The sequence below is a fragment of the Haliotis rufescens genome, unplaced genomic scaffold, assembly GCF_023055435.1.
Source record: "Haliotis rufescens isolate VD_foot unplaced genomic scaffold, xgHalRufe1.0.p SCAF_8, whole genome shotgun sequence".
Lineage (NCBI taxonomy): Eukaryota > Metazoa > Mollusca > Gastropoda > Lepetellida > Haliotidae > Haliotis > Haliotis rufescens.
Genome location: NW_025964372.1, coordinates 19,594,872 through 19,612,522, shown reverse-complemented (window position 1 = coordinate 19,612,522; position 17,651 = coordinate 19,594,872). Strand labels below are relative to the sequence as shown.

General features: G+C 39.1%; 1 protein-coding gene across 1 annotated transcript in view; it reads left to right on the top strand.

Moving 5' to 3' along the window:
- The window catches only part of LOC124142513, a 69,040-nt gene extending 54,512 nt beyond the window's left edge, over positions 1-14,528 (top strand). The window contains exon 10 of the mRNA XM_048388828.1: positions 14,165-14,528. Coding sequence (XP_048244785.1) covers positions 14,165-14,372 — 208 coding nt within the window. The 3' untranslated portion in view covers positions 14,373-14,528. The remainder of the gene's footprint in view (positions 1-14,164) is intronic.
- Positions 14,529-17,651: the final 3,123 nt, after the last annotated feature.

Sequence of the window (17,651 nt, the reverse complement as noted above, 5' to 3'; positions counted from 1 at the left end):
ATATTGTGATGACACGACACGACATGTCTGTGCCATAACTGAACATCTTATAATAGCAGTACGTAAGTGTGATAAACGCAAGCATAAAGATAGAATACGCAACGAGTTCCCGTGTAATACCAATCTTATGAAACGTGTGAATAGTTCTGATAAAATAATAGAACATAATCACGCGCTTTTTGTTATTAAACAGTGGCATATACAACGGTCGAGTAATAAACTTATATATCGAATTTGCAAGCCCGAAAGCACCATTTTGCTAGTAGAGGCACAAGTGTAAGGCTACAACAAAATAATTGCATTCTAATTGCAAAATCATCGCAAATTTATACTGATGTTTCTGTTTTGATGTATACCATTATATACCATTATATATTTGTAAAAACGTAAAATAAAGACGATAATAGATAATGATAACATTAAATTCAAACCCAATGTTCTCGATAAGCATTCTATTTTACAGTCCTCATAGTAGCCATAAAAGGCCATAAAACAAGACAAAGGTGAAGACGTGTCCAATATGAAGACATGACACGCAAAATGTCAAGTTAATGAGAACTCAATATCTCATGTTTCTACCATTATCGGCCTAGCACCGCCTGCCTGTCCTCATCTGGCCTACACATCATATCGCCTTCACTACTATCAAAACCAACTCATGGATGAGTGCACATCACACTGGTACCCTTATCCCTTAAGTAAAATGAACTCTTGCAACAAGATAACAAAGGATGTAAATGACTTTTGGTACTGTAATTTCATTTTGTATATGAGATTATCTTCACAACTCAAATGTTTTCACATCAAATATCATAAATACACATGTATTATCATAGCACTGTACATTTATATCCATCATCTTCATGTTTTATTACATTAGCACTACATCATTACTAGCAAAATTACTGTAATTTGATGAAATGTCCAACTGCATCCAGAAACTGGATCACTGATCTTCTGCCAGCAGCAAGCTGCTGTTTCAGTCTCTCGATCCTTGCATCTCGGTCTCTGTCAACACGAGCACGAGGTCTCATGGCACCACCCTTTCCAAACTGCCTTCTTGACCGTCTATCTGCTGTCTCGATCTTCTTGAGTTCTTTGACAAGCTGGAAGATGTTGGGATGGGTTCTCGGCATTCTCTTCTTCAGGCCGTTGTGGAAACCTTCAAGATGGTTGTTGGAGCGCGGACCGGTGTTCTCGTGTTGATTCCACAGGGCTCGAGGGAACGTTGCATTGAAGTCCACCCATGCGCTGGTGACGTAGTCGTTGAACCTGGTGATCTGCTGCCCATATGGACCTTGCTCCATCACTTCAATCTATGCATCTTGGACTTCAGCTAGGGGTAGAAGCGGCAACGCTGCAGCTCTTCTGATGTGGGTCTGCACTGCTGGGTTGTCGGTGTAGTCTCGGGCCAGGCCTCTGTCCACAACTTGACTCCACAGAGCCTGGGCGTAGTGGGAAAAAACATCCTCTGACGGAACTTGCTGGGAAGACAAAGCTGATGGCACTGATGATAGCTGATCGTAGTCTGTCTGGATGATGTCTGGAGAGAGGTCTACACCAGTCCTTGCGCCAACAACATCCTTCAGCAAGGTGAACAGTAATAATAATAACAGAATCATTGGATTATATCAGGTAAGGTAATGTATACACACTTACAAAACTTTTGAGATGAGTAGACCTGTTAAATGATCAAAGTGGATTATAACAGTAATCCTGTATAAACAGTCAAAACAAACTCAAGGATCAGATACCACTATGAAAACATCGGATTAGTTCAAAGGCCCACGTACTCAGGTCATTTATTGATATAAATGAATGAAATCATTAATGGGTTAATGGACAGTACCATTCTACACAACAGAGGTGTGGAAGTAACCATTTGTATTTAGTGAAGGCCAATATGAGGTGTATGCGATATAAGGTGTAGGCCAGATGAGGGCAAGCCGCACCGCCTGTCCACGGAGTACGAAGTACACGTTGTAGATTGATAGCTCACAAACCCTGTATTGTTGTTACGAGGTGATTTCCAAATTTAAACGCAAAGGTTCAACAAGAAATCTATTCATATAGAACTAAATTGTGAAATAAATAAATGACCACACAAGATCAACGAGTAATTAATTATATTTAAAAACAGCTTTAGATATACAGTCACAAAAGAGCCATGGAAGGATCTGGACATTGTTAATTCATACGAATATTGCTGTTACACAAGTAGTATGCAGTCCAGCATTGTCACGTTGAAACATAATTAACGTGATGAAAACGTGCGGCTACACAATTCCATCACAATAGCGATGTGCCGTTCAGTTGCCTGGCACTGGGTTTGTTCTTCCGGTGTGAAAGAAATCCGCCCGTATTATTACGCTGCAAAAGCATATTCTGTTGATCAGCCTTCGTTGGCCGGTAACCCCTTGCGTCCAAACATTCTCAGTACCTCATAAATCGATTAACCAAACGTCTCTTTTCAATATCGTTTCTACAACTGACTGCAATACTCCGTGAAATAACGTCATAGTTAAACGGATGCTAACAGTCAACTTTTAGTCAATTTTTAGTCAATGTTGTGTCTGTAACTCAATTTCACTGTATCGGAACATCGCATCAGTTTGTTACTATCGCTCTGTTGCGCGATATCGTGTTGATATGTCGGAGCGATATGGCGATGACCACCCTCAGAAAATCTTTTTATAACCTGTTGTAGAAAATGCAGAGAACCACAACAGGAATACCTCTGTGACACATCTTACCATCGACAACATATGTTTTATGTGCACCAACCCTGCCTTTCAAAGGCTAGTGTTGATTATACACCAACATGATCTAATGACGTCATAGTTAAACCGACGCTAACAGTCAACATTTTGACATCGTTAGAAAACGAAAGAAAACATTTTTACACAGGTTCTACATTAAACCCAATATGCATAAAATGAATTTACTTTTCAATTACTCACGACTAGGAACATTGAGAAAACTGTCCAAATTCTGTTAAATCATCATGTCATTGTTTAAATCTATCAAGTAACTCTCCCTCTTTCTGAATTGAACATATATTGCTACCATAGTAAATCTGGTTAAATATACATGTATACTAGGCAAAGATGTTTTTGTATCTCTTCTATATTTATATGTATTATGTTGTTAAAATACTTTTGTACCTCTGATTCCGCTGATAGCGGCCTGAGTGTAAATAAAGTTCCGTTCAGTTCAGATAACACATAACCACCCCACTGCATAACCCTGCACGTGCACTGATCACGTTGTCATGTGGTGTTACTTGTCTCATATGCATGTAACTGCTGTTGCGCTTTGAACGACTCAGACATGTTTATGGTGCAGGTAGTAGTGTCACTTTGTCACAACTTTGGATCATTTTCATTGTATTATTCTCAAGGCATCTGCAGATGGCAAATCAGCCCCGGTTTGAGTTGTAGATTTGAAAGTATCGTCACAACGCAATTATGCAATATCGCACCATTGCCATACCGTGATATCGCACTTTCGCAATATATTGTTATAGCGTCGTTTTGCGTGACCATATCGCATTACACCTTTTTTGCTTCATCGCCATGTCATGTCGCGTTATGGTCATGGCTTGTCGTTCTATCGTAATGACGTGTTGTACTGTCGCCATATCGTGTCGTGTTGTCATAATGTCGTGTCGTTCATCCACCGCATCGTCTCATTCTAACGCTTATTCAGTGTGTGTTTACTCTGTGTCGTTTGTGTCTGTATCGCAATATCACTGTATCGTATCGGAACATCGTATCAGTTCGACTATAGCTTCGTTGTGCGATGTCATGTTGATATGGCGATGGTCTCCCTCAGTGACCGAGTGAGTGAGTATGGTTTTTACGACGCTTTTTGCAATATTCCAGCAATATCCAGCGGGGGACACCAGAAATGGGCTTCACACATTGTACCCATGTCGGGAATCGAACCCGGATCTTCGGCGTGACGAGCGGACGCTTAAACCACTAGGCTACCCGACCGCCCCGGTTTCCTTCAGAAAACATTTTATCTTTTTATAACCTGTTGTAGAAAATGCAGAGAACTACAACAGGAATACCTCTGTGACACCTCTGACCATCGACAACATCTGTTTTATGTGCACCAACCCTGCCTTTCAAAGTCTAGTGTTGATTATACACCAATATGGTCTAGCTCGAACTTGGCTGACTGCGTCATCAAAACATTCACTCACTCACAGCGATTCAATAGCACTTCCTCGTAGTTATCTACGCATTCATGGATTTGTAACTATTCTTATCTAGTATATTCTGACAACACAAACGAGACCTATGTAGAACAAGGATGTAAAATATTGGTGTATATAAGAGGCCGTGTCACTGATGTCATACTCACACCCGCTTGGGTCGACCTGTCACATGTGGATTTAATTTTCCATCCAGCCATCTCGGGAGACATCTGGGATCTTCATCCCTTATTTTGATTTGAACCAGAAACAGCCGATGGACAGGATGATTTACAAGTACTTCAGTTTGGTTGTTCTTTTGACGGTGCTGCAGAGTGGCATGGGTAAGTAACTATGTTGTGGTTTTATTTTCCCTGTATCTGCGATAAAACGCTGTTGTCTTCAAAGTAAATCTCTGTATTGAAACTATCTATTAACTGTTATTATTACAAAGAATAAAGATGTCTGGTTTAATCGGTTTTTCAATCAACAGCGAATTTCACACATATGGATACCATAATTGTCACACGGTTGGAGATAACCTAATACTTGTCCATGCAGAATTTCGAACACAAAATTGAATGACACTTGAATCCGCATAATTTGTTGGGATCCCAATAACTTAATTATTTGTAATTTGTATTTGATAAACACGTTAAGATTAGATATTGTATGTCCTCATATGAGGTCAAGAATACCATAGATGAAATGAGACAAGCAAAATTGAGGTATATTCATTTCTGTTCATGAAAACAAAACATCTTTCAAATAGCCATAAATAATTCTTAAAATCGTAGGCTGTAAAAAAAGGTGTTCAGGTATTTAACACGACTTGACATGTTCAATAAAGGTTTTTGCGTGTTGCATCTCATCACGTTTAAGATCTATACACACAAACAGTGCTTGAATGTCAAAATCCGCCAGATCAAAGAAATCATATCATAAAAAGGTATGGATTTTTAAAATATGTTTAGGACTTTAATTTAGGGGACAAAAACATGTTTAGGTTTGTCGTAAAAATCGAAAAACAAATTTTACGTTAAGGAGAACATACGAGTAATAAGCATGTTCTCTTTATTAACACACGTCCCAAGTTACTTAAATATGAAATACTTTTATACTCTGACAAAACATACTGCCATGGTGAATATTCAAAAAATAAACAAGAGCCCTTTGTAGTTTTTATCTATAACGTTTGCGTCACCGTTGCGTGATGCCCGCAAAATGTGTTATCTGTTGATCACTGAGTCATTTTACAATGCATTGAACAAAGCTCTTTACAATTGCGTGGGGTTTCAAATGAATATTTTATTTTCAAAACCTTTATGTGCTGTACAAACTTTTGAAAAAATAAATACATTCAGAGCGTTCTGACATATGTCATGTAACCGAAGTCTACTATCACAAGATCCTCACATCATACTATGCTGGTTCGGGTCCCACTGGCGACACATGTTTTCCTACAAATTTTGAAATCTGTGATTTGAGTGTCAAAGTGAAAACAAACAAAGCATTCAGTTAATTATATGTTTACATTAATTATTGTATGACCGAATGATTGTTGGGCGGTCCATTCGTGGAAAAGAATGGATCCCCCTTAACATTACATTGACTTCACAGATGTGTCATCCCATATGTGTCATCACTGATTTTCAATGATCCATTCCTAAAATTACAGTCAGCATTTTTACTTCCAATGGAATATGTTTCGGAAGAAAATGGAGACTGTTTATTCTATGGCGTTGAAGTTTTGAATTCTTTCGAAAACATTGGCAGTCTGCTAAAGAGGCTTCATATAATTTGTTACTCAACCCATAATTCCTCATGTATTTGGGTATTTGACAAAACTTAACTTACAACAACTTAGTATACATTTTCCCTATGGTCAATACGGGTACGAATAGGTTCAGAGTACCACATTCTTGTAAAGCAAGGACCAGTGGTCAGGGTCTGTGACTTTGCCTCGAAGTCTTGGGACATCGACCATGCTTTCAACAATTGCTTGCCTGATCCAGATTCGATTATTGATATAACTAATTTAGCTGCAGACTTGTTGTTTGTTTGTTTGTTATATAACGTAATTGGGACACGACGACATGCAATTAACCAAGTCACCGAACCTGTCTACCCAACCCATACAGTCTCCTCTTACGACCTTCACAGGTTGCTGGGTTGGCTCTTACATTTAGTTAACTTACTGACGGTAATACAGGATTTATTTTTATAAAAGGGTCATTTTATTATTTTACTTAACACATAAATCCATGAAATATTTCTAAAAAAGTATTGTTGACATGACGAAAGCGTAAAGGGGCCAGAATACACGCCAAAATGCAAAAGTATTAAGTGGCGATGTTCAACTCTTGTCAACTGCGTGGCCATGGCCCTGATGAATTTTGAAGCATTTTCGCAGTAACTGCAACAGTTCCTCTCGCTTACTGCTGACAATATAGAGATTGAAAGTGTTTGTGGCGTCATGAGTAGCATTTTGTAGTACATGCAGCACCATAATGTGAGCAGAGCACCCCTCTGAAATTCTGAGGAGCATTGAGTTGGTCTCTCGTTGTGACCGACGGTTCCACTGTAGCCGGCAGATCGACGACCGTTGTTGAATAGAACGACGTACATAATGGGGCTATTTCATTGGCACTGTCCTTGTAGAATGTTATTACACTTGGAGGATTTCTTTGCCCTGTGACGGACATTCTTCAAACTGTTGCGATACGATATTGACCACGTCATAGCCAGGACACAGTTATTTGAGTTCTGCACATTGTCCTGCCGAAGGGTGTGGTTCAAGGGTACAGCACATCTGTCATCTTTTGATCTCGCCGCCAACAATACCAGAATTCAGTACGTAATATATGGATGTAATATCGTGTTGAATTGACTTTACAGGTGAAGACTACGTGGTGGCACTGGCATATAGAGGCAAAGACTCGTACGTCAGGTACATAGGTGGAGAAACCGGGGGCCTGGTGGAGATACGGTATCCAATCTTCGCCTATAGAACATACGATATAGTGCGTCCCTTCACTGGTAGTTCACTCGGTGTAAGCGATAAGATGAAAACCACTAGTGTTGTAGAAAATAGAGCTGTCGTTGTAAGCGGAAGTGACGAAGATATAAATATTCTGGTAGGGGCTGATGGTGAATTCTCTCCTCTTCCTATATCTGCCTATGGGACCAAGTACATTGTACCTTCCAGTCTTGCACCTAACAGCTGGCATCGATCCTTCCTATTGATAGCTACACACAACATAAGCACTAATGTTAAAATATTCTTTCAAATGGAAAAAGGAAGTGTTTACTTTGTCAATTACGAATACGGTGACGGCGATACTCTGTCACATAAACTTGACCCATATCAAACGGTAATGATGTCAGCCCCTTATGATCTGAATGGTACAGTAATTAACAGTGAACACAGTGTGGCCGTCTACAGTGGTATAGACTATGCCTCGAAGTACACTGTGTATGACCAACTATTGCCTGTCAAGCACCACGGACAGGAGTATGTTGTTGCTGTAGATGACACCAAGCTGGAGCTGCAGATCATCAGTGAAAACAACCACGTGCAGATCACGTTCAGTACCGGGGCCACATTCTCCACTGGTGAGCGTCGTCTCTATAACCGCTCGCTTGAACAGAGAGAGAGTCTTCACTTCACCACCACACGCCCGGTACTGGTGACACTCAGTAAAGCAGATGGTTACAGCAGTGCCTTCACAACTGTACCACCTGTACACTCGTACGTCACACACAGGGGTGTCTGGCTTCTAAGTAACAATCTTAAAAAAACATTAAAGATATTAACTGAGAAGACAGCGAAAGTGTTGATTAAAAACAAACAACTCAACGATCTTCTGACATGGATGGATGTACCGGGCAGCAGATACAAAGTTGGCACAGTGAAGTCAACACAACTGTATCCATATTATACGTTCATTTCTAGCGACCTCCCCTTCACAGTTCTGTCCTTTTATAACGGATCGGTCCATAACATCGGCTACAATTTTTCTGCAGAGGAGGCAGTACACTATACAGGTATGTGTCACAGTCTCCTTCAAGACAATGGCATTATGGTCGACAACTTACAGGGTTTTGAATACATTAATAAATGTTTATAGCCTGTGTAGTTAGTACATGTGTGTAATGTTTTCATGATTTTGTCTGAGGCGCAGTGTCATTTGGCTCACATGCCAAGATCTTACTAAACTATTTTTAAAAGCGAAGTTAAAGACTCATTTCATTGCAAATGGTTACAAGCCAAACACTATACTTTACTTGTGATAGATTCCGTTTTTGGCCTGTACATGAAGGAAACATGATATGTCAAAGGATGGGCTCTCGTTTACTGTTGCCTATCGATATGCTTCACGTATCGTTATATTAATCAAAGTCATATATTTTAATATAGACATCCGTGCCAGAGAAGATACTGGTATTACTTCCCCTTTAATTCACTAATCAAAAGGTTATCAAATACATAAACATTAATATGCCTTACAGGTGAAAGTTACTTCATGGCCTTGGCGAGATACAATCCCTTCGACTTCACCATTGGCCCACGGATACTCGCCAGTGCAGGGGAGACAGGAGGCCAGTGGCAGGTACAGGATCCCATCTCCGGGCGCGTCTGGTCTCGACGCTTCAATCCTTACAACACAGACTACTTTTATCCTAATACCACAACAACCAAGGTAGTGCTTGTGCATGTGAGAGATGAGGCTGTTCAGATCAGTGGCGAAATGACATTTCACTCACAATTCTCTCCCCTTCCTGTGTCAGCGCTAGGCACCAAGTACATCATGTCTTCCTGTCTTCCTCCTGCTGACAACATGACTAGACAGAGAGCGTACATAGCAGGGTTAGTGATAGCCACACACAGCAGGAAGGCGGATTTTGACATAATCTTCAGATTGGAGGGCAACGTCACCTATGACGGCAGGACGTACAGCGACGGGGACACTCTCAGTATGAGATTAGATAAATATCAGACTTTCTCCATAAACAGTTCATCTGATATGACCAGAACCATTGTTAATGCCACGGAAACAATAGCTGTCTATAGTGTTACATACGATATGGCCGACAATGCTATCTCTACCTACGAGCAGTTACTGCCTGTGAAACATTATGGAAGTGAGTATATTCTCGCTATCCAAGATTTTTCTTACTATCGAACATACATGAGTACCCCACCATACCAACTTCAAGTTGTCACTGACCATAGTGACACGAGCATCATGTTTAATAACGGTTCTTTGGTCTCTATGGGTAAAGATGGACTGTACCGTGCACAATGTGGACTTTTTGAAACATTTTACTTCAACACCACAAGGCCAGCCATGGCCACATTGTGTACTATTGGGACGTATATGTATCCTCTCCCTGATGGGTTATTTGTGGTACCACCAGTAACCCTCTACTCTAAACAAACAACCTTACAAGCCAAAGGTACCAGGACAATATTGACAGATAAAGACAACAACGATGTACACGTTCAAGAAACTGGTTACACTCTCTTTGCAGTTTTCACTCCCCCGATAAAGTGGAAGGAAGTTACAGGTACAAGATACAAAGTGGGAACATTACAAAGTCGTCAACACATAACATCAGTTCGTTCTAATTCTTCCTTTGCTGTCCTTGGATACGATTATAATATTATATACCACGGAGGATACAATTTTAGGACATATCTTGATGCAGGTAGGTCTTTTTGGTTTGCAATTATATGTAAAACTTAAAAGCCTACATTCCTGTGATGCATTAATTTGATTTTAGGTAGTTCCTTCAGTTCTTCACTTGGAGTCTACCTTCTTCTCAAGACACATGACCATGTAGATACATTATCAATTCTTTGAAGCAAGAATCAACAGAATTCGCATGGCCATTTGAGAACAAAGCCTGTCGTTATAGGTCCAATGCCATGTGGTGATTTCGAATCGGAATGGTTTTCAAGTACTTAATGTGCCGATGCTCATAATATTAATCACTGGCTTGTTTGATTCAGACTAGATTATGTCTAAGCCACCGTAATACACCTGGAATATTGTTGTGTGCGTTGAACAACAAACAAAGTATGTGCCGACTAAACTGGTGTCGGGTAGTCGAGATCTGTGACTTAGCTGATTGTTATTGTGTCACGACTACGGAGATCGTTGCTCGTCCCTTCAGTCACTGGTTTACCTGTTTTACGCATGATTATTTACTGTGTGCCGTGTTATAGCTAACATATTGCTAATTGCAGCGTTAATCAACATATACTCACTTTCTTATTACCGTGTTACTGCGGAATTGAGTTTAGATACAAATAGTAGTAGGTCCCACAAACGCAACGTTGTCAATAACATGTAACAATCACTGTGCCTATTATTCGTATAAATGAAGCCAACTTATCCCTCTGTAGTGTGTGAAAATATGTACTGCTCGGTATACTGCCATGCCTGGGTCAGTTATCCAGACACTTCATACATTGAATCGCTTTGCTGACTCGTTCCAGAGACCCCTACGCCTGATGGAATTGGAAACACGTTAAATACAGGTGATTCTTTTCAAGGTAAATGTGTAATGTTATTCCTTTTCCCGCCCGACGTCCATCGTCTCCCATGTTTATCAACATTCTTCTTTGCCACTGAATTATATGGTCCAGGCACGATTATTTACAGGCTGTCGTGGTACAGCTTATTGCAACGTTAAACATATTTTACTCACTCTCTTATAACCGTCTTACTGCGGAAGTGTGTCAAATGAGTCGTTGTGTATATTATTTATTATTTATATGTACTGAATACTGAAGTAATGTTCAAAGTGACCTCAAACCAAACCAGCTCGTTCTTCTGTATGTTTGAACCTGTGCACTGCTTGGTGTACTTCCATTCTTGTGTCAGTTATCAAGACAATACATACATTGAATACCTTCACTGATTTATTCCAGCGACCACTACGCCAGATGGAATTGGAAACAAGTTAAATACAGAAGGTTCCTTCCAAGGTGAATGTTAAATGTTATTCCTTTTCTCGTCCGTCGTCCACCATCTGCCATGTGTATCTACATTCTACTTTGCCTCGAAACTTATATTTATCAACATATATTGATGTATTCGTTACGCGGACCTGTTTCCGAGCTGATCAAAAAAGTCACCACCATTAATTATATCGTACCACTTAAACACTGATTTGCGATTGTTTTGTGAAACAAGGCCAAGGATTGATTATAGCTGTAACAGATAGCTGGAATACCAGACTTCCATAAAGCAGACAGGTCATAACAGCAAAGTTGTGAGTGATATTCTTTCACTATCTTCTTCTCCCTTCTCAGCGGCATTTATACTGTAGAATGGTTATCATGTCTAAAACATGAAGGACGTTATTTCTGTGTCAAAAACAACAACGTTAATGAGAGTTAAGAAAACGATAGTTGCCATGCCAACGACATCATCATTCAGTGATGTGATGAGTGCAAAACGCCATGTGTGTATATCTTGACATGTGGCCTTTTATGAAATATTACAGTCCTTTTGATGTGTAAAAACATTTAATTATTCTAAAAGTTTTATTCATTTCAGCAGACAATCCGAACAACGCAGCACTGATCGTAGGGATAATCTGTGGGTCTGTTATTGTGGCTCTCCTGGTCGCATTTATGTCATATGTATTCTACATGTAAGTGTTTATATTTGTAAGTGTTTATATGTTTAAAAATGGTAGTTCACTGAGATTTGTTTCTCAAACGTGATCGTTCTTTACTCTTAAATAAGTCGATAACCACAACATTCAAATTGTCGAAACGTATTACAATCTCTTGAACAAGGGACATAGTTCCATGGATATACAACTTCTTTATTAAAATGAAAGCGACGTTTTGGTGTTGATCCTTACACCGGAACGTCGCTTTCATTGTAATAAAGAAGTTGTATATCCATAGAACTGTATCCCTTGTTCATTATGCGAACTTTGAAAAGCCACTTAAAGACGCTATCTCTTAAACATGTTACTTAGCAATACCCTCTAAAAAGTACGGGATACTTGGAAATAACTCAGAATTTTCAAACTTGTATGAGATATTAGTTTCGAGTAATAATTGCATGATAATAATAACGAATTGGGAACACATTACAAGCGGTAGTGAAGTATGAGAGTTGATTTTCTTTGATCAGTAGTGCGTACTACCGCCACGTTTGTCAAACATTCATTCAATCGACGAGGCATACCGCGTATGAGACTCCCAATGGTGATTTGAGGGAGTGTGTCTCACTCCACTTGCAGCGCATGGCCAAGTTCAGCCAACGTGGTCGGCGGCCTATGACGTTGACGCACACGTCTCCCTATCATGTCCCAGACGTGTTCAATGGGGATAAGGTCTTGGCTCAGTATGTTGTCCTGATTGTACTCTCCTGTGACCCTTCCTTACACAACATGGAGTGGAGTTCGTTCAGTCATAGTGATGCCAACCCCCACAAAATACGACCCATCGCCAAGTCTGTCATGATGTCTCAGGTTGACATTGGCTTAACGTTCATTTCGACGTCGCCAGACACGACCACACCTATCAAGGACGTGCAAAGTGAATCGGGACTCATCTGAAAACATGACACGTGACCAGCGACAATGACCCCAGTTTTGACGTTGTCTACACCATTGACCTCTGTTGGCTTGATGACGATTTGTAAGTGGCGGCACAACACGTGGCTGTTGAGCATAGATGATGAGCTGCTTGTAGGTGATTTCTAATCGTTTGACCCGTACTCCAGTTGCCTGAAGTTTGCAGCAGCTTGATTCGCCGTTTGAGCTCGATTTTGTAGAGCCTGGTTTCGGATCAATCGATCCTGTACTCGTGTCGTTGACCTCCTGGGACGCCTGAAAGAGGACGATTGTCACACTTGCATAGGATGTTTGTCGTCAACACCTGTTCTTTTACTGGTATTAACATTTATATTTCATGATCCCCTCCATTTTTTAAGAGTATAATATATGAAAGCGATCGTCTATAACCACCATTCAGCAGTTGGAAGACTAAGACTCCAAACCAAATCAAGTAAGTGTTGCTATGCATGCAGCCAGTAGCAGCATATATGACTGCTGCAAGTAAATAAATGAGAACTAGCGACTGAGAGCATGAGGAATCAGCCACGTCACGCATTGTGACAATCTGAACCGAATTTATGTCGGCTGTAATGACAAACAGGGTGTCATTTGGACGTATTCTGTGCCTCTATTCAAGATCACATGTACAGAAACAGCTCGCGATATCAGCGGTCTTATCCTGTCCAACCGGTAACATACATAGTTAATTGTGGAGTACACACAGACAGGATGAGATATGTGTGATACTATAGCGGTATCAGTCGTAGGGTATGTGCGTGATGAAACCCAATAATATTTTCTTGAACAAGGAAATTGATAGGATATAGAAACTATTTCATGCCCTTTTAAATATCATGTATCTGGCAGTAACAGATTTTAGATATTTCTGGTATCACCAGCATATGATTATTTCAGTTTTCTTGATATGAGTGTCTTAGTTACTATAAGTCATGTAAATATAGAAATCCTTTCTCAGTTACAGTTCTAGCTACCTGATTTTATTATTTGTTCAACACCCCTCAAACATAAACCATAACAAACAACCATTTAATTGAGCAAGCTTCTGCGTGATTAGTATTATGATAGATTATTTCTCTCTCTAATACGCCCTTTGCACTGCCTAACACTGTAGTCCAATCCCTTCCCCTTTCAAGTCCCTTTGTCTTTCTGGTCAGATAAGGTACTCAGCTAATCTCTACACTGGACACCTCAGAAGTTCTGGGGTCACTACATATATATTCTTTGAAGGATACAAGCGTATCTTATTCTGTTTATCATTGTGAATCTGAAGAAAATGATTTAATTCTTTAATACTCGCTGTTTGGATGTATCTTACGTTGGATTAACTACTGTCTGTCTGTTTCTCTTTTTAAGCCGCAGGAAGATAATGCCACTTAAGAGAGTTGAAGCACAAGGCGCCGATGCTCCCTCGACCTCCAATATCTACACGGTGCCTGACAGTGTCGCTGAAGGAGCAGCAGATGAGGCCACCTACACGGAGATTACAACTAACTGCACACCTGTCGACGTTAGCATCGCTGACAGTTCTGCCATATATGTCAATTTCAAAGGTGGAAAATAACTCGAAACAATGCAAACATGAGTTAGAACTGTTATCGAAACCGATTCTGAGACATTTAGCTGTCTTATTTTAAATACAGTAAACTACGGTTATAACGAACTCGAAGGGACCACTAACTTTAGTTTGTTATAACCGTAGTTAGTTATAAGCATATATACAGCATAACTATAGCAAATAGTCGGGACCAAAAAATCATTTTGTTATATCCATCAGTTCGTTATAAGCGTGTTCGTTATAAACGTACTTTACTGTAGATACATTCTCTCAAACACACTGAGTAAACATTCATGTTATAAACATTAAATGATTTGTGTACATATGTTTTATTTTCATAAGAATATATCTTAAGTCGTATTCATGTGACTTTTCAGAGTTTATTTAACAATTAGGACATGTATCAGAAGGCACAAAGAGCTTTGATTGTATTACATTTAATTTCAAAAGGTAAGTACTGTCGTATTAAGGTCATGAAATTGCATCTGCTACAGTTTGAGTAAAGTACAAGGCATCAACCAGGACATGATTCACGTACATAGCTGCCCCCAACAACTGAAATTTATAAAACACAGAATGAAACATTTCAATGTGTTCTCTGTCTTCAGAAACAATCTCTGACCGTGCCATTTAACTAATATGTTTTTAGAACTGTCAGATGAGGGAGTATTTATTGAACAGGTTCCAGAACCAACTTGGTTTTATTTATATTATCATGTAAAGCAGAATCATTCACAGTACCGCTACATGTTGATTGTGGAAATTGTTTCTTCGTTTCTATTCCTCTACTCATTGGAATAGGAAGAATGAATTTTGGAAACAACATTGTGAAGCCTCATTTTAGTTTTTAGTGTACCATTTCACTCACTGGCCTACAATTTTGAATCAGGGGATCGATTTGACAGCAGTAGAGATTTTAATCCTTTTTATTTTGGGTGTAGCAACTTTGTATTATATTCGTAGTGTTTTTTTGTTATCATTTTATTGTTGTTTTGGGTTTGTTTTGGGGGGAATTTTTTTCGGGCGAGAGGGGTTACATGTTTGTACATTTTCTTGATAACATACATGTAGATGCAGTTTAAGAACACACTGTTAATTGTTTCGTCATTGTGGAAGTAGTAAACTGGAAGCTTTTCACAGATGGTTTGGTTAAAGGTTCGTTAACAAGTGTAAGCATTCATCCAAGTTAGTTTCAAATGAATGTTTAATGTGCTGAGCATATATTCACTGCTATACAATGACTTAATATTTATATTTATTACATATGTTTTTTAACGTTAATACATTTTCAGCTAGTATTTGTAAACATATATTAAGAGGTTATGTAAAATGCTCAACATAAGACTTTTCAGCATGCTCAAACCGACTTGATTACAAAACAGTTACATATGGCGGCACTCGAGGAAGTCTTTGTGAACTGGTCCCGTCTGCATTTGGTTTTTTTTAGTGTAGATATTGCATTGTTGCACGGATCGTTCAAGATAAGGCTATCTGGTGTTAAGGGGCATGCATAAAGCATCTCTCTTTAAAAACACATTTCAGTTTGTTGTGGTGAGTATCCCTGACATCCATTTCAAGGAAAAGCACCGTATTGGGGTAACATTGATGTTATTATAAAGTTAGGTTTAATTCCAGAGTTTGCAGAGTTCTATACCAAAGCTGTGTGACTATATTGATATAAGCAGGACAGAGCAACACTATAGCAGCCTCAAGCTAGTTTTTATTTTTCAGTTTTCTTAAATTTGTTACTTGAGTTACTCATGGAGATTTGTTTAACAGTGATTCAATTATATCACATACGGTGACGTGGGAGGATAGCTTTAACTGACGGTTGAAGAGGTTTAATTCTTGACTCTTTTTGTGTAGCAACCTTTTATTGTATTTGACCATGTTTCTAATGATTTCATTGTTTATTGTTTACTGACACGATTCAACATTTAAAATACATTCTAATGATTAACTCTTGTTATATTTATAGTTTTGTCATTTATTCATACATGCATATCTTTATTTATAGCTAAAATGGATAGAATCATCATTAAACCTCCCGCACGTTATCAGAAATAAGCGGGCCACTGTAACTTGATAATGCCCTCATATTGCTCGACGACGGGCCATTATCAAGCCCGTTGTTCGGTGTCGCCATAGGGTGAGAAAATGACGTCACGTATTATAGTGACGTCATCTTGTTTGTTTTATGACGTTTCCATATTTGTAAAATGTGGTCAGTGACATTCGTGTTGATTGCAGTAAATGTTTCAAAACCGATGTTGTTGTTGTTTCTTTTTATTTGATAACAAATTCCATCCATTTCAGCTATAATAACGGTAACGCTATTTTTCTGGGCATTATCATTTGCAGAAGCCCTCGGTCTTTTCAACTGCCCTCCTTCGTCGGGCAGTTAATGGAAAACCTCGGGCTTCTGCAAATGATAATGCCCTGAAAAAGAGCGTTACCCTTACCCGTTATAATATTAAATATTGGTATCTCTTTAATTTGCGAGAGGTTATTTCTAAATTTAAAGACCACCCCTTAAAAAACATTAAATCACCTTGATGCTTTTGAGAGATGATTTGGTTTAAGATCTGATGTCTTAATAGTTCACATGTATTAAATTTCATGAAGCTTTGTAATGTTATGTTTCGTTTGGAGATTTCTGATTGTTGTCATTGATTGTCATTCCCATTTTAATTTGCTAGAACCAAACATGTTTCTTAAATGTTTTATTTTCTTAGAATTAGCTTATTTCCATCTTTCAATAAACTTCTTTGCAAAGTATGAAGCGACGTTCATCATTTGTAACAGCTGCGGGGTACTGCAGACTCCTTACTTGTCTTGACTTGTACCATCATATATGCCTGTGTTTGTTCAGGTGAATAATTGACTCCCACTGCGTGTATTTGTGACAAGTGCCGCAGGTGGGGCCTGGCATCATCACTATTTGATAATGATTTAGAAACACATGCTCATCATATAGACGGAAGCGTACAATGTATCTTTCTTTCAGAAGAGATTTCTTGTGATTAAGGCAAAGGGCTTTGTCGCCTGTATATTATTGTTATAAGATGAGGAAGATGAGGTTAGGTGTGATGTTATTACTTGAGGAAGGAAACTTAATCTGGTGGAAATCGAATTGGATCAATGCATGCAATAACAGGACCAAAACCGAACCATACACGTTACAGATAAAAGCAACACAACCATTTCCATAGTCAAAATCATGTGCCAGCGAAAAGTCAAATCCAAAGGCTGGTCATGATCAATTGTTCCCCCGAACTTAACAAG